The sequence below is a fragment of the Mustela erminea genome, chromosome 5 (assembly GCF_009829155.1).
Source record: "Mustela erminea isolate mMusErm1 chromosome 5, mMusErm1.Pri, whole genome shotgun sequence".
Lineage (NCBI taxonomy): Eukaryota > Metazoa > Chordata > Mammalia > Carnivora > Mustelidae > Mustela > Mustela erminea.
Window position 1 is genome coordinate 68416714 of NC_045618.1, and position 27172 is coordinate 68443885.

Below are 27172 nucleotides of genomic sequence, written 5' to 3' on the forward strand. Positions count from 1 at the left end.
AACTTGTTTTCCACCTTATCAATGAAGAACAATGGAGGACTAGAGGGCTAAGATACGTAGGCACCCAGAGTTTTGTGAAATGCAAATATCGGAGTTTGCACTTAATGGGCCTCGGACACTGGTATGGTTATGGGAGTCACGAGTCCAAGTTGTCCCTTGGAGCATTCTCAGCAGGGCTCCTTACCACAAGCGTTCTGCTTTGACCATCCCCAGCTCACTCTTGGCCTGGTTTCTCATTTCTCTTCTTTTCCCTGCATCTTCCAACACCAGTAGCAGTCAGTTAGAAGAGTGCCAAGAGCTCAGACATCACTCTGCCCCCCAACTTCCTTCCCTACTGGTAACCTCTACTGCATGCCCTTAAGGTAGCAGTGATAAGCTCTTGGTCTTGAGAACTGCAGATTACAGAGAACAGTAGAAATCATGCACCAAAGCTCAATGATATTTGTAGGAATATTTATAGATTCAGAAAGTATCCCAACATATAGAGAGAACTGTATGTGCAAAACCCATGCTAAGAAGCACGTGAGTGTTCTAGTAAAGATGAAAGGGTAATCTTGATCAGGCATTTAAAACCATCATACCTCTCTGTTCATTAGTGTAAAATTTACTGTTTATATAACTGACCCAATCCTTTTAGCTGAGAAATGCCCTCAGTATTATATCATCATTCTGAGAAGAGAGGTAAGGTGGGGAGAAATAACTTGTCAAAAGTGAAAATAAAATGCCCTTTGCTGAAAAGATACCTCTCCTTTTGGAGATGGATTATAGACACAGTGTTTTGACAGTGCTTTTTCTTTTCCTTACTGAAAAGAATGAGAAAAGGGAAACATGAAACTGGAATTCACTCACTGAGGGAATCTTCTCAAGAAGTATAAGGAAAAAAAAAATTAAAATGGCCTCCCCTTACTAGCAATGAAACATTGTTAAATTGGGAAAAAAATTTAAAAGATTTAAGAGGTCTCCTAAGGAAAATACCTAATAACCTTTTATGAAAATAAGATTATAGGGGCACCTAGGTGGCTCATTTCGTTAAGCAGCTGCTTTCAGCTCAGTTCATGATCCCAGGGTCCTGGGGTTGAGCCCCACATCAGACTCTCTGCTCAGCTCCCTCTCTGTCAAATAAATAAATAAAATCTCTGAAAAAAATGAAAGTAAGATAATAGAGAAAATTTAAGATTAAGAAATGACAAAATTTTCAAAAATGGATTTTACAGATGAGTGAAGGAACCTCTGGTAGAATAGTAGCAAAATAATGATTGTCTCTTGGAATTGCTGGTAATCTTTTCCTTTTTGCTGTACTTCAACATTTTAAACATGAAAACTATATTATGTGTTTAAGAAAAAAGCTTAAAATTGTATGATGAAACAAATTTTGATCATATTTACTATTTTAATGAATTTTTTTTAATATTGAAAAATATTTGGAAGATTATGACTATAAAAGTACAGTTGAGGGGCGCCTGGGTTGCTTAGTGTGTTAAAGCCTCTGCCTTTGGCTCGGGTCATGATCCCGGGGTCCTGGGGCTCTCTGCTCAGCAGGGAGCCTGTTTCCCCGCTTCCCCCCCTCCCCCCGCCTCTGCCTGCCTTTCTGCCTACTTGTGATCTTTGTCAAATAAATAAATAAAACCAAAAAAAAAAAAAAAAAAGGAAACCATCATAAAAAACCAAAACTACAAGTTGGTATAATACAATGCTAGCTTTGGTGTGTTTTAGACTCAAGTTTAAGGTCTGTTCTTTTATCAACTAAAAGATCTTGAATAAGTAAAGTAACCTACAACTGCTCAATTTTTTTTAGGATGAAGTAAGGATAATCATTGAGTAATCTGCAGGGTTCCTTCCGGCTCTCCTATTGCATTTTAGTGACTTGGGCGTCCAGGCAGTATGGCTGTGGGAATCTACTGCCACCTGGTGGCACTTATCTAAAGTGAGGGGGCTGTATTTAAAGTATAAAAGCATTCATTCACTCACTCATGCATGCTTATCCAGTATTTGCCTAGCAGATGTGTGCTGGGCAAGTGCCAGCATCATGGTTCATTCAATTTGGTGTTTTTCTAGATAATACTTTCTAGACAGGAGCTGTCAAATGCTAGCTGTATGACTTTAAGGACATTATTTAACCACTTATGAGTCTGTTGTCTTTAAGATCTGAAAAATAAAGATAATAATACTCACCTTACATGATTAGAAAATCTAGAAATTATGGGTGTATATATATCACACAGTCCACCACAAAGAATATTTGGTCAATGAATGGTAGCAATTATCCTCAAGAAGGTTACCATCTAGGAAGGGAAATAAGACAAATAAGGAAATCATTGCAATATGTGATGTGCCTTGAAAATACAAAGAAGGCCCAAGGAACAGTCAGCAAAATGGCCAAAAAAAAAAAAAATGGCAAGCAGACTGGAATACAAAGGACATGTAGGAATTGCTGATAGCTGTTACGGAATGGTGGGCTGCTGGTCTACTCCAGAGGGTCCTACGTGCCAGGGAAGCAGGGGCTAGCCATAGAAGGCTTGGGGCAAAGAGTAACATCCTCACAGCTGAGTCTGCAGAAGGTTGATAGTAATCTAATGTCTGTCACAATGAGGTTAAAAGACTATCGCCAGGATAGCTGGGCAGTAAGCACAGAGGACGGCAAAGGAAGGATGGATAGAAAGCACTGAGAAACTATAAAAACAAAGTCGAGAATGAAACTTTCTAAGACTTGAGACAGTGTTAGATTACAAATGAACGACCTGAGACTGAGGGAGGTTACAATGTGCTTGCGGTTATAAAACCCAACCAAATCAGCAGTTGTAGGACTCAGCTCCAAGGTTCCTGACTTGGGATCTCATAATATCCCTTATCCACCGAAGGAAGAGTTTAACCCAACTTTTGCCTACCATATAAACACTAAATAGTTGCAGGTTCCTAGGAAAGAAAGAAACTTTGTGACTTACTTTCTAGCATGCCAGGGGCTAAAAGGGAAATACTGTGACAAAATATTCCTCTGTAAGCCCATTCACTGTGAGTAGTAGAAAGGGCATTATACTTAGAAGGAAATGAAATCCCAAGTGTGCTTCATTTTGAAACCCCTGTGAGATTTATAAGAGCTTAACTTTTAGTTGACATGAAATATTTTTTTCCTCTGGCATCTTAGAAAAGCCGGCAATTTCAGAGGTGATATTTTGACAAATAGTAGCCTAGCTCAGGACAAATGACAGGAAGCTCATAAAATATACTTTCACTAGAACAAAGGCAAATAATGATGTAATCCCCTGAAGCTATATGTTTGGAATGGAAACGTTATATTGTTGGGAATTATAGGAAAAATAATATTGGAAGAAGACCAATGCTCTCTGAGGTCCCTGTCTGATGGGGGTGTGGGGAAGGATAATGCCATGATATGTGGAATAATATGGTTCAGAAAAAAGAAGGTGCCCATTGAACTGAGACTGTGTTTGATTATCATAGAAGAGATGAAACACTTTTTCATAGTCAGAAAAATCAATATACAGCCGAAGAAGAGAAGCTGTTTGATGATAAGGCAATAAAAACTTCAAAGGGTAACTTAAAAATGTTTCCTAATTCATTTCAGCCTAAAATGATCCCTGTGCCCATCTCACGCGGTCTGCCAACTCTTTCACTGGAATATGTTAGCCAGTCTCCTTGGAATCATTGCCGGGTCCCCTTGGAATGGAAATTGTGTCAAACTCCGGGGGTGAGTGGGAGAAAAAAATGGTGCTGGCAGAAAGAGAGGAAGTGTTTTTTCAATTTAGTGCCAGAAGTAAGTGCTGACATCGTCTCCCACGTGTTTGGGGACAATGGCACATACCGCTGGGAACACGTTCACTTTCCCAAATCCCTTGCTCTGAGGCCTTTGGCAAGTGGCTGCAGAAGTCCCAGCTACTCCCTCCTCCCCACGCCCACACTTCTGAACCCCTTTCTTCCCTCTCGGGCCCAATAGACAGTTGCCACCTTCGTATTAGCATCATTATCAGAGCGAATTCTCTTATTCTGCCTACACATGCATGCTGAAGTGAGAACTCTTCTTCCTTACGTAAACCTCATTTCCTCTCTTCATCTGCATGACGTTTTCAGAGGGAGGGGACTGGAACATTAATCTCAGGTAGCTTCAGAACTGCACAAAGCCAAGCCTGCATTTTCTAGGCTAAAGTTGACAACATTAAGTGAAAGGAGCCGGTGCCCAGTTGATGCTGATTAAGATGGGAGAGAAAGTGGTTAATTACATGGGCTGGGGGCCAATGTGCCTCCTTCCCCTCCCACCAAGTTCATGAACGTGTGGGTGTGTTTAGATCTCTCAGGCTGGCAGTACACCTCTGCTGAATCTGCTGGGATAGCTGCATGGCCCTTGGCCACTGCAGTGGAGCTGAGCGGGAGAGAGACATACATTGTTTATTTCTAAAGATACTTCTGTTTATATGTGACGCGATGTCTGATGTCTATGTTGAATATCTTTTGGTTAGAGGGCAAAAATAATCACCCAGTGCTACATCTTACCCGTGCTTTCTCTCCAAGACTTATTTGTTGGCACGGATTATTGTCTTTTAAACTGCTTTGTCCTGATATAATTATCTATGTCCACTTTTGCTAGACTCAATCATGAGAGCCTCAATTAGAATAGAAATCGCAGGAGGAAGGGAACTAACCTTTTAGAACACTGTGCACTCCAAGTAGCATGCCAGTTGCATCACTTTTACCTGAGCTGGCTATGTCTTAAAGCCAGGGCAGAATTCCTCTTAGAGAATTCTGGCTTCTTTATTTTTAGGGAGTTGGCAAGACATTCTGATGGGCTCCCTGAGTCTTAGAATGGGTCCCAGAGCTCGAAGCTTGTTTGGGCAGCCTAAGAAGGAGAGGCAGTAAGACTCAGAAAGGAGGGGACCCCAAAATGGGGCAGAGGCTTATGGGAGAAGGGAGCAGAGCCAAAGAGAAACCTCTTGCATTAAGGATAGCCAAGCAGGGGTGCCTGGGTGGCTCAGTGGGTTAAGCCGCTGCCTTCAGCTCAGGTCATGATCTCAGGGTCCTGGGACTGAGTCCCGCATCCCGCTGTCTGCTCAGCAGGGAGCCTGCTTCCCTCTCTCTCTCTCTCTCTCTCTCTCTCTCTGCCTGCCTCGCCATCTACTTGTGATTTCTCTCTGTCAAATAAATAAATAAAATCTTACAAAAAAAAAAAAATGGATAGCCAAGGAACTCGTTCTTTTACATATTTATTATGCAAATTTCCATCAGATGCAGAAATAGAATGCATAAACCTCACGCGGTCATCACTCAGTGTCAACGACTCTCAACTCATAGCTTATTTTGTTTCTTCTGTAACCCCACCTACTCCCCCATCCCCAACCCAGCGAATTATTTTGAAACAAATCCCAGACATTGTATCATTGCACAGAGTCTGTCCGTCTGTCCGCTGAGCCGTCTGTTCTGCAGCTTTCCTCCTCTTACCCCAGCTGCCATAAAGGTGACCACACACGCAGCTTTAGTGTCAGTGGTGCTTTGGAGGATGACAGGAAGCCGAAAAGTTTGCATCCGGGCCTAAGTAGGTAAAGAACAAGACAGTGCTATGAAGGCTGACGCAGAGCTGAGATTAACAGTGAGTGGAACTCTCAAAAAAAAAAAAAAAAAAATGCAGAACTCTCAAGAATTCCTTAAATGATTGGGGGAATAGAAGGGAAGGTGGAAAGGCTAGATATTCTACAGGAAGTCAGAGGAGGTCTTCATGCAGGACTCTGTGTGTGTGTGTGTGTGTGTGTGTGTGTGTGTGTGTGTGATTATTAAAATGAAGAGTGATTCTAAATGGCTGCAAGTCTTGGGGACAGCCAGACAGCTGGCTTTTGGGTTACAGTTGCATATTCCAAGTTTCCTTTCCTTGAAAGGAAAGAAAATACTAAATTTAGACACCATCTTTTAATTCCCCTATAATTTCCCTTTCTGTCTCTTTAACAAATGCAGTCTTTAGACAGCCAACACAAGGCATGTGTTCTCCACAACGCCTTTCGCCTTTCGGACACATGGCATCGCTGGGGAGGAGTTGTTACGCAATCCCACCCCAGTTAAGTTTTCAGCTGTTCTCTCGGTTAAGTCACTGTTCTTTAATAATTTGCAACTAAAAAGCAAGTGTTACTCATTTATGAAAAATGGACCTACTTGCATGTACAATCCTCCTGCAGGGGGTGGAGGGGAAGAAAAATGGGGGACCATAGTGGGACTAAATACAGATTTGTCAAATTAATAATGCTCTTTAGGTTCACAGATAAACAGAGGAACTGGGAACCTGAAATGCCATCTTCTCTTAAGAACCATTTACACAGTTGATATTGCCCAAATAATTTTCCAATGTTGGATAAACCATGAGGTTTTTGTTTTGTTTTGTTTTTTTTAAGATTTTGTTTATTTAACAGAGAGATCAAAGCAGGTTCACAGAGCAGAGAGCCCGAGGTGGGGCTCCATCCCAGTACGCTGGGATCAGGGCCTCAGCCTAAGGCAGAGGTTTTAACCCACTGAGCCACCCAGGCACCCCACCATCAGTTCTTTTTTTGCGCATTGTCTGGTGTGAGTTACAGGCGAGTTACATCCAAGATGGTTTATCTCGAGAATTGCTATTCTTATGCTAATGAAAAGAGATTTTTTTTCCTTTGAGAAAAGATAATGGCCACTTTCCTATCTGATAACTTGTCCTTCTGTCTGAAGAAAAGACAGAGGATTTCACCTGAAAAACCCAAATGATAAGCAATGTTAAGGCAATATATTGTTGAGAATACTGCTCTTCAGAGGCCTTAGAAAATAACATCCAGACATCCACTAGATGTCACTTGATGTTTGCTATTTTTTCTGAAGGTAGCATTTTCTTTTTTAAAAAGGTTTATCTGCAATTATGAATTGACGACTCCCAGTGGGTCCAAACTGGCAGAAAACAAGATGCAGCAATATTCGAGTGAAAGCAGGCAAAAGTCATTAAATGAGAACAATGATTATGACTTTAAATAAGATTTGGGTGGCTGTGGGGTTTGCATAATCCCTCCTGGCATTTGGAAGGATGAAGCGAAGCCAGCAGCTTTGCCCTCCTGCTGTGTTTAAACAAAAAATGGAAAATTGTAATGAACAGCTAGATTTTTCCTATCTTCCATTTTCTGTTTCTCTCCTCTTCCCTCCCCATTTTTAAGAGAACGCTCTTTTAAAATGATTCCTTTCAATGACGTTCTTCTGCAGCGTTTTAAGACTGATTTTTCTTTGTTCAAATTTCTACCCGCCGATTAAAACCGTTTTAGTCCTCATTATCTCAGGAAAAGGCATGCAACAAAAGTCAATGGTGAAGATGTCTAGAAATTTTGTGAGGATTCTCTGGGGATACCCACTTCCTGTACTTGCTGAAAATCTAATAATCAGTTCCAGTAGAGACCATGTATCCTGGGGTTTTGTTTTGTGTAATGGCTATTTGTTTATTTTTTTAACTGTCATTGTATTTTGGTTTCCCGATGGTTAAATAAGTCTCAGTATTAAGTAAACTTCTCTGACCCTGCCTATTTCCTGTCTTGTCAAACCTTTCCCTGTAAGAATAACAGTGTTCTTTTATTTGGTAGTGTGTGGCATGATGTTTTTGGCATGGTCAACCTTTTTGACTTGCAAAAACTTGTGACCTCAAGCGTGAGAGAAGTGAATGCTTGCTTGAGTACCTCATAGGGTCCCAAACTTAGAAAGGGTCCTGTTGCATACATGTTAGGGTTGCAAAAGAATTATCAGCATATTTATTCCCCAAACATTACAAATAATAAACAAGAATAGTTTTTTTTTTCCTAAGTTACTGCAACGATTAAACCCAAGAATACTCAAATATTTTGTTGCTACTAAACTTATGTAATTTCTCAAATTGACGTAGCTAAACAAAGATGTAGTGCTTTTGTTTACTGTGTTCAATCTAAATAGTTCATATTTTAAAAAACATTTTCAAACCAGCATGCATTACATGGAAGATGTGGTATTACTATTCCAAGTAAAAGAAGAGAAGAAAGGTCTTTATTGCCTAATCTTTACAAATCCAGATCTGACTGCTTGTCTAGTGAATTCTATAATGTAAAAACCAAGTAACCCAAATCAAGTATCAACCAAGGGGCATTTTTTTTTTTTAAAGATTTTATTTATTTATTTGTCAGAGAGAGAGAGTGTGTGCACAAGCAGGAGGACCAGCACGCAGTGGGAGAAGCACACTCCCTGCTGAGCAAGGAACTAGATGTGGGACTCGATCCCTGGATGCCAGGATCATGACCTGAGCTGAAGGCAGACCCTTAACCAACTGAGCCACCCATGTGTCTTGGCATTTTTTTTCCTTAAGGCGGCAATTTGAAAGCATTTTTCCTCTTTTGGTTTATCTTCTGTTTTTCAATAATGTAGACATTATGAGAATAAAAACCGTGGTGAACATCTCTTGCTTTTAAAAAAAAAACTGGCAACTACTGGGGCGCCTGGGTGTCTCAGTGGGTTAAGCCTCTGCCTTCAGCTCAGGTCATGATCTCAGTGTCCTGGGATCCAGTCCGCTCAGCCCGGAGCCTGCTTCCTACCCCCACGCCCCTGACTGCTTCTCTGCCCTACTTGTGATCTCTGTTGTCAAATAAATAAATAAAAACTTCAAAAAAAATTGGCAACTGCTATTGCAAACTAATTGGATCTTGAGGAAAGTAATTGGGTTGATTTGAAGACATCATAGAATAAATTGTTAAAATCACATAGCATTAATTCTGGTAATTTTCTGAACATCTGAGCTAACAAAAATTTTCTAAATATTTGAAGTAGGTGGGATTTGATAAAAACTATTATCAAGCATTCTCTGTCTTTTATACTTGGTCTAGAAATACCATTCTAGTAAAGAGTCTGTGATAGGCAGTAACAAATTAATAATTAAGAACTGAAGACACATTCCTCATCCTGATCTAGATAATTTTTTTCTCTCTGAAACACAGAGCTATAAACTCAGTTTAAGACTGTCTTAATCAAACTTCCCTCTAGCATTCATTGTCATTCGGTATTTCTTCTTTTCAAGAGCTGAATCTAAAGAAATTTAAATTATATTATCAAAGTTTATTGCATTCATACCACACACATATGCTCTCCTATACTGTAGTCCAAAACACTATTTTATTGTCTTCCTTTTATAAAAATAAAAATGAAATGCAGATCTTTCTCTGCTTACAATTTGGGGTTACTTCCTGATACACCCACCAAAAGTTGGACAAGCGTTCAATTCCCATAAACTACCAAACATCATCACTAATTAGTCTGGCCTACCTTAGGCAAAGTCAGACCATTTTCATTAGCCTACAGTTGGGCAGAATCATTAACTCAAAGCCTATTTTATAATAAAGTGTTGACTATCTTATATAATCTATTGAATACCATACTGGTAAGCAACAGAATGGTTCTAAGGGTATCAGTTGTTCGCTCTCCTGACCCCATGGCTGACTGGGGGGCTGCAGCTCACTGACCCTGCCCAGCATCACTGGACCATCACAGACTGCACATCACTATCTTGGGAAGAGATCAAAATTCAAAGTTTACCGAATTTGTATTGCTTTCACACCACCGTAAAGTTGAAAAATTCTAAGTCAGACCATCCTAAATCAGGGCCATCTGTACAATTGACATATTACCTTTTCCACTTTTTTTTTTAAGATTATTTATTTATTTATTTGTCAGAGAGAGATCACAAGTAGGCAGAGAGGCAGGCAGAGAGAGAGGAGGAAGCAGGCTCCCTGCTGAGCAGAGAGCCCGATGTGGGACTCGATCCCAGGACCCTGAGATCATGACCTGAGCCGAAGGCAGCGGCTTTACCCACTGAGCCACCCAGGCGCCTCACCTTTTCACTTTTTAATATAGAGTTGTAATATGCCATAATGAAATGAAAAGGATTTAAAAGTTGAAAACTGGCATGTTTTAAAGAAACACCCGACAAGTAAAAAAGATGAAAGCCCAGAATAAAACCCATTAGTTATTGGCAGTTTTAGCTCTACTATAGGGTCGTCCTGTATGGACTGGGAATTCAGCCTGCCTGGGTTCAAACATTACCTCCTCACCCAATACCTATGGATTTGGGCAAGTTAATGATCCTCTCTAACATGTAATAACCTCTTATGGTAAAATGGAAGAAATGATCTGGTTTATGTTCCTGTTTTGGAAGAATCAATCAATTTTATTTGCAAAATGCTTAGCACAGGGCCTGGTCCCTGATCAGTGTTTCATAGGATATACTATCATAATCATTATTATGATGCTAGATAATAATGTCCTTACAAACTTCGCCCATTTTGGTATCATCTGTTTTATTTATCCGATGAGAACTTTGCAAAGAATTGAGTGACTGGGGTCAAATTTGCAATGTGACTAAAGCACCTGAAATACACTTTGAATTTAGTTTGTGATTAGTTTTACCACCTATTTAATAAAAACACAAGAATCAATGAGCTTGCTTGTTATAATTCTAATAGCTATAAAAATATTTAAAAATTGTTTCGGACCATCTATTAATCTAGGGAATACTCGCAAAACAATTGTTAAATATTTACCCCTTTATGAGAGAACATAATGAAATATCAGGCGATATGGAATCTATTCATTTTCCTCTTATTCTCTCCTTTTTAAACACTAGTCTAAAATATACCCAGTATTCTGCAAAGCGTTGACTGGTGACAAATGCGATCCATGCCCGCAGAACAGTCTTGTTCACTTCTACCATGGTCAGATTGTTTAACAATCTTAACGCCAATAAGTTAAAAGATCTCATGATTAATAGTCAAGCAAATTAAGTACTATCTGGTTCTACTGTGGCCGCAGTCCAGCCTAAATAAGAATCTTCACCAGATACTGAGCCACAGTATTTACAACAAACATATTGACCAAAATAATACAAGCAGAATGAGAATGACAAAATTCAGACATCTTAAAATGATCACTCCATCTCTCCTGAACACATATGCATGCCAGAGTACTGTTTTCTCACGTTTGTTGAAATTATGGAATCCTTGTGTGTTTTTTCTTCCCCAGAGCGGCAGTTTCCATCACCAATTGATTTGAGTTCGCAAGGCTGGCATTAGAGAGAATATTTATTCCCTCCTAGGACTGGGGTTGCAATTTTGATTGCCCTCCGCTAAATGCGATGGTAAGATAGTGTGTCTGCGTTCACACAGGCTGTAATCAAAGGAGCCAAAGGTAATGCAGTCTTTCCCTCAATCACACATTTTTACATTGTCAGCGCTTAGACTTAGGGGAAAGTGGAACATTCATCAGCCTTATAACTCCATCGGAAATTGAGAAAGATCTTGCATTATGAACTTCGGTAGCTTTTCCCATCTTCAACGGTTACTCATATTCTCCTCGTACACTGCTTCCTCCTTCAGTCCTTATGCATACTTAAACAGATAGTGTCTTTTTTCTTTTTTCCTTTTTAATATTAGATTTCTTTTTATTCTTTAGGTTTGAAAATGTAGTTGATTCTTATTACAAAAAAGTAAATACATGAACTTTGTTAAACTTTAGGCTAACAACTTCAGGATAATTCAAAAGGAAAAAAGTATCCATAATATCACCAACAGATATAACTAATATTTTGGAATAGTATCTTTAAATCTTTTAACTGGGCATAGGTTTTTTTTTAAATATATTTTTTCTTTTTTGAGATAATTACCTCTCTATAATTTGGTACACTTCTTTTTTGTTAACTTCATTACAAAATAATTTAAAAACATTGATTTTGCATCATCTGCCTATTTTTAAAAATTAACATGGTGCTGTGAATAATACCTGTTTTAATTCTCCTGATAGCCATGTAAGGTGGACATTGGTATCCTTTTTTGAATATAAATAACTCAATCTAGGAGTCTCGGGAGAATTCAGTCCTCCGTGGTTTGACCTTTTGAACAAATTCTTTCGAATGTACCACAACTAACTCTTCAGTTTCAGCTATGGTTTTCCCCCAGCTTGATTTAGGCACTTTCTTAGGGTTTGCCTATTATTCTGAGATCACTAGATCTAGTCAAAATCCTAAATCCTTAAAACAAACAAACAAACAAAGAGAAAATCCTAAACCCTTTATATCACCATAGCATTACATTCTCCTGCTCTTTATTCTGTGGGAGAAACATGCTTTCCCAACACACAGCTTATTATGGAAACGTCCCCACTTGCTTTTCCAAATACCCTGCTCTTCCAGTTTCCACAAAGATGTCTAAAATAAGAATTTGGAGGTAACAGTATATGGACTGCGTAATAATCCTAAAATCGTCCATTTACAACTGCCTACACATTCTGAGCTTTCATCTTTTTAAAGTACCTTTGGGGACATTTATGGTTGTTTCTCCATCTATCTCCCCTCCTCCATGTTAAGCATCAATGTGGTTCTAGGGGGGTTGAGCCCACCCCGGGGTCCCATGCATCTTATCTGCTGGCCAATGACTGGTTCAGTGGTAGGCACATGACCTAAGCCTATCCAGTGCAAGCACATTTGAGACTGTTGTTGGGAATTATCAAAGATGCTTACTCTTTTCCTGCCACTTGAAAGAGGAAGCATTAGCCCCAGCAGGAAGTAGCAGCCATCTTAAAACCAAGAGAGGTGTCAGCCTCAGGATGGTGCCAAAACAACAGAAGAGAATTGGATACTCAGTGACATCCACGATTTCATCCATGTCTGGTATCTCTCTACCTCTGAGCATTTTAGATGATTGAATACATTCCTTTTTTTATGTTTAAGCCACTTCAAATTGAAGTTTTTGGCCACTTGCTACTCTTAGCCATCTTAAGGTGCACAGCACTACTATGTTTTCCCACAACTGGTGGCTCTTGATAGTCCTGCAGAGGGAGCAGGACAAGCCCCTTCTAGGCATAGGTTGCCTTGTTTTAATGGGGTCACGCTCCCTTTAACAGAACCTGATTTTTTTTTTTAAATCACATTTAAATTGCACAATCAGAAATTAAAATAGTGACCAAAAGTTCTTACATCTAAAAAATCTCAACCCTGGTCCAATATTAGCATGATAATATCATGCTATGAGCTGTGAAAGAGCTGATAAGCTGATAGAATGTATTTTTCCCATGACCCGTTGTTTCTTTGAAGTAAACACCTGGGGCTGACAGAGTTGGATGTCCCAGCTTTTTGGATCCCTAAAAGGATTACAGCATGATTTTACAACCTCTCCCAAACCCCTCCTCTACCAATGAAAATTACTAGGTACTATAAATCTGTCTTTAAAAAAAAAATTAATTGGAATCAAATATGCTTTGAAATGAGTTATTTAATTTTATGTTAGATCTCTTAGAGTTTTCTCACATGTCTGCTAATTGCTTCAGCATGGTGGTGAAATACTTCATGCATGTAGCTTTAGAAGTCAATGATACAGCAAGGTGTACAATGAAAATAGCGGTCCTCTGCCTACCCTTCTCCATCTTAAGTAGAAAACACTTCCAACTGCTTCTTTTCTTTGCTTCAGGTTTCTAAATAATATGCATGCAGCTATTTCCTTATTTTTTTTTTTTAATGTAGGTATTCTCTACCAGGTTTTCTTTTTTCTTTTTTGTGAAGATGTATTTATGAGAGAGAGAGAGGGAAAGAGCCTGCACGGGAGCAGGCAGGGGAAGGGCAAGAAGTTGATAAGCAGACTCCCCACTGAGCAGGGAGGCCCACCCAGTGTTTGATCCCAGGACTGTGAAATCATGACCTGAGCCTAAATTAAGAGTCAGACTTGAACCATCTGAGCCACCCAGGCGCCTCTTGTCTGGTTTTCTTCTACAACTGATGAGAATTGAGCTTTCTCAGCACACTCCTTTGTGGCACACTCCTCCCACCATGCTTTCCTTCTTTCTATCCTTCCAGTGCAATTATGTAGTAATATTTGGGCTAAATTTATAGCTCAGCCACACAGTATACTATGGTAGCCTGTTTTGTAACTTCATTAATAATAGCCTCTTTTTTGTTGCTTAATTTTTTGTGTGTTTATCATTAATTTCTCACCAATTCTTTGATAGAATACTTAAACTCCCTTGAATGGAAATCAACACAAGATAATCTATCCATTTCTTTTTTTTTTTTTCCTTTTTTCTAGATTCTTCTATCTTTAAACCTTTGCTCTGCCCCCCCCCCCCCCCATCTCTGGCCTCAGTTAAGCTGACTACTCTCCAGCCTGCCGTTCAGCTGCCATCCTGGGACTTGCCATCTTGGGAATTGTCTCTGGGATTGGGGGAGTTTCCCATGCCTGTATCCCATGATTTCTCACTTTTGGCATATATCCTCATTTTGGTGAATCACAATCTCCAGCAGTTTCTTAAAAAATCTCTTTGTAAAAAAAAAAAAAAAAAAAAAAAATCTCTTTGTAGTTAGGGTACAATAAACATATGGTAAAGTATATTCAACTCGTATCCAGCCCAATTAATTTTTGTATATATATATTCGTATAACCACCACTGATACTGAATATCAAGGCGTCTGGGTGGTTCAGGCGATGAAGCGTCTGACTCTTGATTTCGACTCAGGTTATGATCTCAGGTTGGTCAGATCAAGCCCCGTTGTTGGGCTCTGCACTGAGCATGGCGTCTGCTTGAGCCTTTCTGTCTTCTTCTTCTGTCTTCCTCCCCCTCTGCCCCTCCCTGCACTCTCGGGCTCTAAATAAATAAATAAATAAAATCTTTAAAAAGAAAAAAAATACTATTTCCAGCACTCCACAAAGTTTGCTCATGTCTTTTCCCAGTCAATACCCTCCACCATCACACATCCCCAATGAGGTAATCACCATTCTGACTTCTATCACCATCGGTTAGTTCTGCCTGTTCTTGAACCTTATATAAATAAACAGGAAGTGCGTACTCTTTTAGATCTGACTCTCCTCTCTATTTTATGCTTGGGAGAGTCATCCTTGTTGCATGTGCCTGTGGTTTGTTCTTTTGTTTGTTTTTTGCTGTGGCACGTGGTATGAATGTGAAGTATTTGGATATTATAAATACTGCTGTCACAAATAGTCTTAGTCCATCCTTTTTTGGACACACGCAACTCATTTTTGGTGGGGTATACCACGTAGGATTAGAATTGCTGGGCCATAGGGTAGCCATTAACTTCTTGAGAAATGGTGCAGTTTGGAAATACTTATGGCAGGTTGTGTATTAGGTTAACCTAAACTACACTACTGTAACAATAAGCCTCACATCTTTTTGGTTTATTGTATTAAGTCTTTTCTTGCTCACAGGAGTCTGCTGAAGGTCGGGTAACCCTCTGGTGCCGTTGTCTTTCATGTGGTAATTCAATGACAGAAAATGCTCCCATCTTTTGGTTCCGCTGTCTCAACACCAGGCCTCTTTGGAAAGCATGGAACTCATACAATCCTCTTCAGTGCTTTCGCCAGGAAATGACATATCACTTCTGCACACACCTACTTGATCAGAACACATGATCCCATCTAACTTGGAGAGGTCTGGGAAGTATAGTGTTCCATGTACCCGGAGGAAAAGGAGAAACAAATCTTGGTGAGCGTAAGTAATGTCTACCACACTTCACATATCTGTCAATACCTCTGTTCTAATGTCACACTGAAATGAAAATACGGGCAGGTATTAAATCTTAGGTAGACAGAACTTACTTTCCTTGGAATTTTGAAGTTGTTTGTCTCCTGTCTTTTAGCTTCCAGTGATCCCTTTAAGAAATCCAATGCCATTGTGGTTCTTTGTGTGGGAACTGTTTTTCTCTTTAATCCTAGTATATTCTAGTATCTGGACATATCATAATGATATGCTTGGTGTGCATATTTTACTTTCTTATTTTTCATCACTGCGTTTTTGTACTAGTTTCTGCAAGGCTTTCTCAACTTCCCATTCTTTTATTGATTTAAAAAATTTCTACTTTTATATTTGTAGTTTTTAGATTTTTCTCTATGGTTTATTTTTTCCCATTTATTTGTATTTGTTTTGGGTTTTTTAATCTTTTTAAATCTATTTTTCATATTAGAGCATTTCCTCATCTATCTGGAGATCTCCAGCTGCCTGTTTACATTTAGGTGTCAAGGAATAAAAAGTTGGTTGGAAGCCCTTTGTAGGCCACTCCGACTACTGAGCTTTCCTATAGAGCCATGAAGTGGGACCCAGGCATTTTGTTGGGTGATTACCATGTTAGTATTGGTAGGTGTTTTATTTTTGGACTGCTCACTTTCTCCACAGAGGAACTTACTATTCTCCTCCATGGGGAGCATAAGCCTGAATGTCAACATTTACGGAGGTGAGGGAAGGAGGCTTAAGAAGCTAAGTCCATGAGAGTTGGAGAAGCCTTATGCTTCAGAATAATGTTCTTTACTTAATCCTATTTCTTTCTGGCTCTGAGCTATCACTGAGTCCAGAACCATGCTGGTTCAGCATCTCTAGAGAGCAAACATCTTGCTTTTTACCAGAGCAGGAGAGAGATGCCTACCTGTGAGGTATAGGGAAGGTCTGTAACTTCTGCAGATTTCAACAAAATCTTTGTTTTCTGTCTCCTCTCCATTCCTCCTTCCAAATATCAGGGACCACCATTTCCTGACCTCTCCAAAAATTTTTAGAGCAACTTATCTAGCCTCTTCTTGGCTTCCTCTTAGATTTTATTGGGCTTTTAGATTTCTCTATTTTGCTCAGTTAGCTACTCTTCTTCTTTCGGCTTCCATCTTCCAAAACGTAGTTGACAAATTGCGTCTGATGTCTCCTCTACAGCTTTTTTGTCTTTGGAGTTTTCACCTTCGTTAATTCCCTCACTGTCATTTTTAGTAGGTTGTAGAGAGAGTTTATACAAATGCTTGCTCTTAATTTCCCATGTTTATTTATTATTTTTTTAAAAGATTTTATTTATTTATTTGACAGACAGAGATCACAAGTAGGCAGAGAAGCAGGCAGAGAGAGAGGAGGAAGCAGACTCCCCGCCGAGCAGGGAGCCCGATGTGGGGCTCTATCCCAGGACCCTGGGATCATGACCTGAGCCGAAAGCAGAGGCTTTAAACCACTGAGCCACCCAGGCGCCCCTCCCATGTTTATTTTGAGTTATAATTGTTTTATAAACCTACAATATAATCCTATCCCTCTCTTTTCCGAACTCTGTTCCTAGAACTGTAACACATATACCTTTAATTCTAATCTTATATTAGCACAGAAAATTTTTCATGATTTGACTCGAGAACTTTTCCAATATTAACCCAACAATCCAGCATAGCAGGTTATATGCTGTTTTTCAAACATGCCTGTTCTTTATTTTCAAAGCCATGCATAGACCATTTCCATTACTTAGAATCTACTTTTCTTCCAACTTTGAAACATCTACTTATTTATTGGCTCCCCAATGAAGCTTTCTTTGACTCCTCCAGACCAAAGTAATTTTCTTCCTATGTGTTCACATAGCACTCAATATTCTTATATAAAATAATATGTATTCTACCAACTTTGCAGTGGAAAATTTAGATGTAGTATTCTCCAGTCCCACAATGGAGGACGGCTGTATATAATATGAGCCCTCCAGGGCTAAGACTGTGTCTTCTTTGAATTTTCTGGCACTTGGCAGTGTCTCCCATATCTCAGGCATATGTATTTCAATATATCTATGGGTGAATAAGGAAGCGATAATACAGGACCCCTTGGGTGTTATAAAACAAGGGCACCAAAGCAGAAAACCTTCACCTGGGAGTCAGCATTTTTAAGTCCTGATTTTGCCTGACTTGGGCTTGCAGAATATAATCTCGCATAAGTCATTCTGGTCTTTCTGCTCTCAGACGTGCTCCCTTGTAGAATAGGGATCCCTCAGAACTGCTTTGAGCTTTAAAGCTCTTGGGCCAGCTATAACAAAGTCACGAGCAAGTCTGTTTCAAACTTTGTAGCTGAATTGTTTCCTGATTGTGCTATAAAGTCTTCCTTCCACATGTGGGGAAAGCAAGGACTCCTCCATTGATAAATGTCCTACATCCACCTGCTAAATACTACCCAGAACCGAGTCTGTGCTATCCTCCCTGGTAGTTACCTTCTCTGTCAAATATACTCAGGCTTTTTCCAAGATGCATCCTTTCGCCTGATCTTGTTTGCTCAACACTGACCTCAGCTGAGGCTACATGCAAGTCCGCACCCCAAAGCTGTCTCTCTTGATAATCATGTCTCAGGCCAGGGTTTGTTTTGTAAAAGATCCAGCTGCGTGGAAAGTCCCAACAATTGCAAACCCTCAGTAGAATCTGCAACATTTGTTGCTGAGACTTTCAGGTGAGAAAACTTAGGAACGATTGATCCCTCTCCCGGCATTTCACAACAGTGAGCTTTCTCTCAAACACCTGCTGGAGGCTCTTCAGACAAGCGTGTTTTTTCTTCAGAGTGACTCCGGAGCATCAGCTCTGGAGCCGGCCGGCCAAGGGATTTTGTTCTTTTTTGTCTGCTAGTTTTTGGCAGTTTACCTGTTTTGCATTCATGTTTGCACTTCTGTAAAATTAGTGCCGGTTGTGAGACTCCAACAAGATAGCTTGTGTAAAGCAAGTAGCACACAGTAGATATCCCCTTTTGGCATTTCTCCTCATAGAAAGAGTGTCTGAGTTCTCTCTGGTTTTTTTCTTCTGTTCACTCTTTAAAAAAAAATTTTTTTTGGTCTTTTCCTGCCCTGCTCACTGGTTACCCTCTTTCATTCTTCTTTTTTCTTCTGCAGGATGAACACTTTTTAGTTTAAACTGCACCTTTAAAAGTTTAAATTTAACCAAATGTATTATATTTCGGTCAGTATTATATTTGCAATAGAACCCTTGAAACACCTAGTTTATGACTATTTCTTTTTCACTTAAGTTTTCTTTCTTCATTTTTTCTGGAAGTTTGCATTTGTCTTGCTTTGGTGGCTGTAGAGGTGATTCTGGGTAGAGTTTGAGAGACGTTTTCTTCAGGCATTCCTTTTCATGGTTAGAAGGACAGAGAGCCGGATGAGGTGGTATTCTGGAAGGGGACTTGCTGGGAGCGGTGGTACAGAGGTGTGAGGGTTAGGAAACACAGAAGAGTCACAGAAATTCAAAAACAAGAAATAAAGCCCCACAACAGCTCATGGAGCTTGCAGTGTTGCCAGGAACCCAAACCATCCTTTTTAGGGGTAGTCTCCTCTGCTCTCCCCCTTCCCCTTCCCATCCCCCACACGTGTTCTGTTCTCCTCTCATTTAGCCCATGTTGCATGATGGCCATCCCAGCCCCCATCTCCATGACCTTCTTACAGCTAAGTCAGTAGCTCAGTTACCCAAAACCAGACATCTCAAGAAGGGAATGTCATTGGACTGTTCTTCTTTCCTCCCCTGACCCTAGGTCACTGGCCTGCCTGCGATTGGGAGCGTCGCACCACTTGGAACCCCTATGGCTTCCTGGATCTGTCCCAGCTGAAGGGTAAGTCTCTTAGGAAACAGTGGGGCTATAACAGTACACTGGATTTGCCAAAAATATCAATATTGGGATGCTGATCTGAAGTGAGAAATTTTAAAAAATACAACTAATATGTCAGACTATTCTACGATATGAAGTATTCTCACAAATATCCTCTTGCGGGGCGCCTGGGTGGCTCAGTCGGTTAAAGCCTCTGCCTTTGGCTCAGGTCATGATCCAGAGTCCTGGGATTGAGCCCCGCATCGGGGCTCTCTGCTCAGCCGGGAGCCTGCTTCCTCCTCTCTCTTTGTCTGCCTCTCTGCCTACTTGTGATCTCTCTCTGTCAAATAATAAATAAAATCTTTAAAAAAAAACAAAACAAAAAAAAAAAACAAAAAAAACCCAACAAATATCCTCTTGTAGAATTTGCCTACCTAAGGGATCACTCTCCTTCCTTTGGAAATATTCCTTGATGGGAAAGCTATTGGCACATTGGAAGTGATGTCATCTCAGACTTTCAAACCTCCATTCTGGAAGCTCCTAAGATGTGGAATCACAGGGAGTTTTCCCTCTCCCTCTAAGAGGCAGTGGCCGAGGGGCATGGCCCAGAACTGAGCCAGCATACCCGCCTATAGATTTTGGTGGGAAACAAGCCTTCTCGTGTGTCCCTGCACACATCCCACACACTGGTACAATCATGCTGGACAAGGGAGCTCCCGAGGGCAGGAGGCCAAGGGGATTCTTGCCTGCTATGCTAGGGACCTGGCACACACTCATTCATGTGACCAAGCCAAATCATTGACACAGACATTAGGTATGCTGTCTGAAATTCTCTCTTCTCAGATTGTGTGTTTCACGTGTCACATCCTGCCTAAAATTATCCTACGTGCACCCAGGAGAGAGACGTGGGAAGGGCCATCCTGGCCAGGTGGCTGCTGGCGTGTGACACCCGGTTTCTCCTTTTTCTTCTCCAAGCGCCCGATGACCAGTCCCTCAGTTTGGATGATGCAGGTGCCCGCCTCTGGTGCTGCTGCTTCTGTTCCTGTTCTCTCGAAGCCAGCTTTCATAAAGGGTGGGAGACGGGCAAAGCAGCAGTTTGGTTCTCATTACGAGCATGGGGAAACTGGACTTCCTCTCTCCTTCCTTGTCCCCACCCATTTTCATTTATTAAATCTGACACATTACATTTAGCCTTCCTATCAAGTTCAGTGGGTTCCTTAAGAAATAAGAATGTAAAATACCTCTGTCATCAATGATAAAGCATTGTTTCACTACGTTTTAATTTATTAAAAAGAATAATAACAAACCCCCAAAGCACAGTATTTAAGCAAGCTGGGTGACCAGTGTGAGACCAAGAAGAGGGTTATTTATTGTTTTTAGCAACTTTTCTCTTCTTTGGCAAGAATCCTTTGAAGGAAATGGGTCAGTTTCAGACTGCTGTTGAAAAACATCCCAAAGACCATGTTGGTGTTTTAGTCTGTTTTCTACATAAAGAGTATTTCGTGAAAGACACACCCAGTGAGCACAAGACCAGAGCTTGGGAACCTCAATCTGTTCCAGAAACCAGAGTTCCCACATAACTACATAATGTGCTGCTATCAGGTTACGGGCCTGCCACAATTGCCTAATGTAACATTGAGTTCAGGGGTGCTGCCGTGGGGATGTGTAATTACCAGGGGGCCGGCTCAGGCTGAGTGGTTGCAGAACTCAGGAATTCACACGCACAACTCATGGGCAGACCAGTGCTCCACCTCAGTCTTCACCCAGGGATATCCAAGATGAAACATCCCAAGGTCTTGCCCCCCTCTCCGAGGTAATACTGCATATCCGCTGCTGTTTGTATGACACAGAGGTCAAGGAAAGGGTAGCGTTTGATTGCATTGCTGGTCTTGCTTGCATGACCATGTCTTCATGCTTCTGAAATGTCTTTGTTTCAGAATCCCCAAAATGATTTCTGACAAGACCTTTGATCTTTCTTTTGCAGTAGGAAAAAAAAAAAAAAAGGTTGATTTTCTATAAGAGGTTTGGGTAGTGATGATGATGGCTTATGATTAAATTTAGTTATTTTCTTATATAATTTGAACCTGTGCTCATTCTTATTCCTAACTCTTTACCCAGTCCTGGATCCTGACCTGAAATGAGCCAGGCTCCCTAGTTCAGGAAAGTCTAGCTGGATGACAGGGTTGAATGTTGATTTCACACATTTATGAAAGCAACAGGTGGAAATAGAAGACCAAACGCGATTCTCTTTACTGTGGCTGATTAGTGTTTCCAGTTGAACTTAGAGCATCAAGGCTCCCAGGAGTGAAGCCCAATCTGGATTTCCAGAAACTAAAGGAACTCTGATGTACGCATGAGAAAAACCTGGGATTTCAATCCTTTACATCCATTTCTCGGTTCCTACTGGCACCACACACGGTTCACTAATGTAATCCGGCACAGCCCGAGTTCCCACCCTCACAGCCTTGGTGGGCCAACCTCCTCTGACCCTGGATGACCATGTCCTTTGTGGCTTCTAAAGCCTGTGTCTTAAGCCTGATCATCACCCCAGCTCCTTGCTCTCTCTCTCTGTCAATATGGGTCACGGCTTACCTCTTTTAACGGCAAATTCCCTGTCTGAAAATTATCCAGATGTCCTGGAGAACGAAACGGGCAAGAGGTTAAATAGTACTGTATAACCATGGTTTTCACACTTTTTTTTTCTAAGTAGCAGAATGTTCTTTCTTCAAATTAAATCTTACGCAGATGTCCGGTATCGAAAGCAGATGAACATGGCACTGTGGACAGGTTCCCTCATACCGTCATGATCACCCTCAGGAGCCTTCATGAACTCAAACGTGTCTCAGGACATGGACTGGAAACCACTAACATACAGGATTCTGAAGGGGAAGAGGAAGCCAAAATGTTTGCGGCTCATTTCAACAGCTGTTTCACTCAGTAATTATAACTTTATTCCCATGACCTGCCTCTGAACCCCAGCTTCCTGGATCCTATTCAGAGCGAGGGATGGGGGTGACCTGTAGTAAAGCTGGCTGCCCATCCCCTCACTCAATTTCTTCTCCAAGTTTTTCCCCAACTTCATGCTCTTGTAAATTCTGGGAGCCTCTTGTCCAAAGATCTAGATTCCGGTTCTAGTTCTGTTCTTTCAAGCCGTATGTAGGATCATATGCGCTCCCAGAACACTTGATTTCATCCTGGTTGACAGAAAAGAGTAATATCTACTCTTCCTGTTGTGAAGATGAAAATCGAAGCTCATTGTATAGAAGAGTTGTGTGGATTATGTCATCTATGTGCTTTTTAAGTTGTATAGAATACATACACACATACTGCTGGAGACAAGAGATAGATCACCAAAGAAGTTTGGCTGGACTGTAATCATCATTCTTAAGATCTTAACGGTTCTGGAACTACACAAAAAAGATACAAATTTAGGAGGAAATGACCTGCTTTTTATTTTCAGCATCCTCCCAGTGTTACACAGAATTGACCTATAAATTCCAGTCCCAGATCTCAGCACGTGCTAGAGGGAAATTTAAGAAAGATGGACGTCCTCTCTGGTAATGTGCCACAGAGCAGAGGATGCTCGCTAAACCCCGGTCTCTGGCAGCATCAGGAAACCTGAATTTCGGGAGACTAGTGTAGCATGTTTGAGCAAGCGCATATTTGAGGCTGCAGATAGAGCAAGGCAGGTTTCTGCATCTCTCCTGGGCTAACAGTGTGAATATTGCAATAGGACCCTTCTTGGCCTCAGTGAATTTAAGCAGCAGCTCTTAGGATCCTGGGGAGAAGGTTGATGAGGATTGGCAGTGGCAAAAAGGGACACCTTTGCTAGGACAGTAATCTAAGGCAGGTATTGATCCCATGGAGCAATATTAGCACTTTCCTATCCATCTGCAAGGCAGCCTCAGAGTCTCTTTCACCACAGCATTCTAAGAAAATGCTTCCCAGGAGTGAGAAGAGACATATGAGCCATTTCTTTTTCTTTTTTTTTTTTAATAGTTGTTTTATTTTTTTAAATAAACATATAATGTATTTTTATCCCCAGGGGTACAGGTCTGTGAATCGCCAGGTTCACACACTTCACAGCACTCACGATAGCACATACCCTCCCCAATGTCCATAACCCCAGAGCCATTTCTGATCTAGTTCAGTCCCTACGGCCATCCTCGCCCCACCATCATTCTGTGACTAAGGAAACGGAAACCAAGGGACCAGAAGAAGCACATGCCCTGAGCTGTGCTGCCTCTGGACCTTGTCAGGGCTGGAAACCCGTCAGCACATCTCCTTTCCAGAATGTTCCTGTATGACATCTCCCCTCCCTTTTATGTCTTCCTTCAAGGCAGAGTGCCCGTACTGCTAAGATCTGGGTACCTCTATTTGCCATGCTGAAGTCACTGAGCACATCGTCAGATTACTGTGAGGTGAGCTGCAGGGAGGTCCCCAGTTCCACAGAGGGTGGTGGTAAGGATAGGAGACCGCAGGGCTTTAGAAGGGAGGGAAAACCGAACGACTCAACAGACGGGATTGTCAATGACATGGACTTGGGAAGGCTGAGAGTGACTTTATAATCTTGTATGATGTTGGCAACAACAGCTGGCTCTACCCTGAGTATTTTTGATAACTTCTTAGTTTGCTAAGCTTCCTGGTGATTTGGAGTAGTGGTTCAACCCCAGGGCTGTGCAGCCGTTTTCCGTGAGTCACTGCCCAGAGGGCCCCCGTGTGAGGCTGCTGGATGGGGGCCAGGCTTTCTCCTCTCCCAGCCTCCGCCCAGATGCATTGTTGTGTCCTTTTGCTCGTCCACTCCTACTTGTCTCCACTCCTGAGATTGCTTCCCCTCTTCCCAGGCTGCCAGTGCCTGCCTTGACCTGCCCTATTTCCTCCCTCCTCTCCCAGAAGAGCTTTTCTCTTCCCGGGCCCTCTGTTCTCACTCCCGTCTCTTTGGCCATAATCTGTCTCTTTCCATTTGTTCCCTTCCTGAGTTTCACCCTTCCTGATTCATACCCAGTTGTTGTCTCTTATATTTCTTTCTCTAGCCACTTGCTCTTTTTATTTATTTTTAAAGATTTCATTCATTCATTCATTTTAAAGTTAAAGTGTGCATGAGGGGAGGAGCAGAGGGAGAGGGACAAGCAGACTCTGTGCTGAGCACAGCGCCCAATGCTAGGCTCAATTTCACTGACAAGGGATCATGACCTGAGCCTACACAGCCCCAGAAACCAGTTGGTAAATGTACAAACCTAGTGCGTACTCGGTTCAGCAGTGACCCATATTACTCAACAATATAAATACCAGCCATTCACTTTTACCTTTTAAAATTAAATAGACAAAGCACACATGCCTGGAACTAAAGCATAAATAAATGTTAACGCAAAGATTTGGTAATGCAAAGATTATGTCTGTAGTTGTAGTTTATTCTGCAAAAAAAGGAATTGACATGTTGCCCAAGGTTGATGGAGGGTGACACAGTGATGGAAATATGTTATTTATAGTCACAGAGGTAACCCGGGGGAGAACTGAAAGCTGCAGTATCAAAGCTCAAAGGATAAGGAGGAGGGGAGGGGAGGGATAATATTAGAAAACTAGATGGGGACACCTGGGTGGCGCAGTCCAGTAAGCGTCTGACTCTTGATTTTAGCTCAGCTCACGATCTCAGAGTCCTGGGATCGAGCCCCATGTTGGGCTCTGAGTCAGTCTCCATGCTGGGCTTAAAATTCTCTCCCTTACCCTCTGTCCCTCCCTTCCCCAGTCTTCAAAAAAAAAAAGAAAAAGAAAAAAAGGAAAGAAAGAAAGAAATAAAAAAACATCACTTTAGAATAAATTGGTATTGTTAAAGCCGACAGAGGGAGAAATATCTGTATTTATGGTCCAGGATCACTTGTGCAGAACGGTTGCCTCCAGGGCACGACATGGGGGTAGGCTAGAAAGGGTGTCCGGAGAGCTGCTTGAAAGTTCTCTACTTTTTTTTTTTTTAAGAGCCCATTCTTATTTAATTCAACCTGAAATTAAACTTAAATCATGCCCCACTGTATGTATGTGTGCCTATTTAGGACAGAGTACTCAGCAGCCACCAGGGATTAATTTTTTCATTTACATTTGCCACATGCTCCATTTTTCTTTCTTTCTTTTTTTAATTAACATATAATGTATTATTTATTAACATATAATGTATTATTTGTCCCAGGGGTACAGTCTGTGATTCCTCAGTCTTACACATTTCACAGCACTCATGGACTCTCAAGTGTCCCATCACCCAGCCACCCTATCTCTTCCACCTCCTCCCCTCCAGCAACTCTCAGTTTGTTTCCTGAGATTAAGAGTCTCTTCTGGTTTGTCTCCCTCCTGATCCCATCTTGTTTCATTTTTTCCTTCCCTACCCCCCCATGACTCCCCACCCTGCCTCTCAAATTGCTCATATCAGAGAGATCATATGATAATTGCCCTTCTCTGGTTGACTTATTTTGCTCAACTTAATACCCTCTAGTTCCATCTACATCATTGCGAATGGCAAGATTTTGTTTCTTTTGATGACTGCATAGTGTTCCACATCTTATTTATCCATTCATCTGTTGATGGACATCTAGGTTCTTTCCATAGTTTGGCTATTGTGGACATTGCTGCTATAAACATTCAGGTACATGTGCCCCTTCGGATCACTACATTTGTATCTTTAGGTTAAATACCCAGTAGTGCGATTGCTGGGTTGTAGGGAAGCTCTATTTTCAACTTTTTGAGGAACCTCCATACTGTTTTCCAGAGTGGCTGCACCAGCTTGCATGCCCACCAATACTGTAGGAGGGTTCCCCTTTCTCTGCATCATTGCCAAGATCTGTCATTTCCTGACTTGTTAATTTTAACCATTCTGACTGGTGTGAGGTGGTATTTCACTGTGCTTTTGATTTGTATTTTCCTGATGCTAAGTGATGTTGAGCACTTTTTCATGTGTCTGTTGGGTATCAGGATGTCTTCTTTGCAGAATGTCCATTCATGTCTTCTCCTCATTTCTTGATTGGATTATTTGTTCTTTGGGTGTTGAGTTTGATAAGTTCTTTATAGGTTTTTGATACTAGCCCTTTATCTGATGTCATTTGCGAATATCTTCTCCCATTCTGTCAGTTGTCTTTTCGTTTTGTTGACTATTTCCTTTGCTGTGCTGAAGTTTTTGATCTTGATGAAGTCCCAATAGTTCATTTTTGCCCTTGGTTCCCTTGCCTTTGGTGATGTTTCTAGGAAGAAGTTAATGCGGCTGAGTTCGAAGAGGTTGCTGCCTGTGTTCTCCTCTTCTAGATGGATTCCTGTCTCACATTGAGATCTTTCGTCCATTTTGAGTCTATTTTTGTGCATGGTGGAAGGAAATGGTCCAGTTTTATTCTTCTGCATGTGGCTGTCCAATTTTCCCAATACCATTTGTTGAAGAGACTGTCTTTTTTTCACTGGACATTCTTTCCTGCTTTGTCGAAGATTAGTTGACCATAGAGTGGAGGGTCCATTTCTGGGCTCTCTCTTCTGTTCCATTGACCTATATGTCTGTTTTTGTGCCAGTGCCATACTGTCTTGATGACGACAGCTTTGTAATACAACTTGAAGTCTGGAACTGTGATGCCACCAACTTTGGCTTTCTTTTTCAACATTCCTATGGCTATTTGGGGTCTTTTCTGGTTCCATATAAATTTTAGGATTATTTGTTCCACTTCTTTGAAAAAAATTGAGAGGATTTTGATAGGGGTTGCATTAAATGTGTAGATTGCTTTAGGTAACATACACATTTTCACAATATTTGTTCTTCCAATCCAGGAGCATGGAACATTTTTCCATTTCTTTGTGTCAT

At 41.1% G+C, this 27172-nt stretch overlaps 1 protein-coding gene across 8 annotated transcripts in view; it reads left to right on the forward strand.

The window, feature by feature from the left end:
- The window catches only part of DUT (deoxyuridine triphosphatase), a 44300-nt gene extending 21992 nt beyond the window's left edge, over positions 1-22308 (forward strand). For 3 of the 8 annotated variants that reach the window (XR_004285820.1, XR_004285818.1, XR_004285816.1), the window contains exons 7-10: positions 3581-3703; positions 15216-15492; positions 19294-19371; positions 22058-22308. Coding sequence is in view for 3 of the 8 variants with exons in the window: in XM_032343641.1 (XP_032199532.1) it covers positions 3581-3703; positions 19294-19368 (198 nt within the window). In the remaining 5 variants the exon portion in view is untranslated. Of the gene's footprint in view, positions 1-3580; positions 3704-11031; positions 11149-15215; positions 15493-19293; positions 19372-22054 lie in introns of those variants that run through there. The other 5 variants (XR_004285817.1, XR_004285819.1, XM_032343641.1 and 2 more) reach the window with 5 other exon arrangements.
- Positions 22309-27172: the final 4864 nt, after the last annotated feature.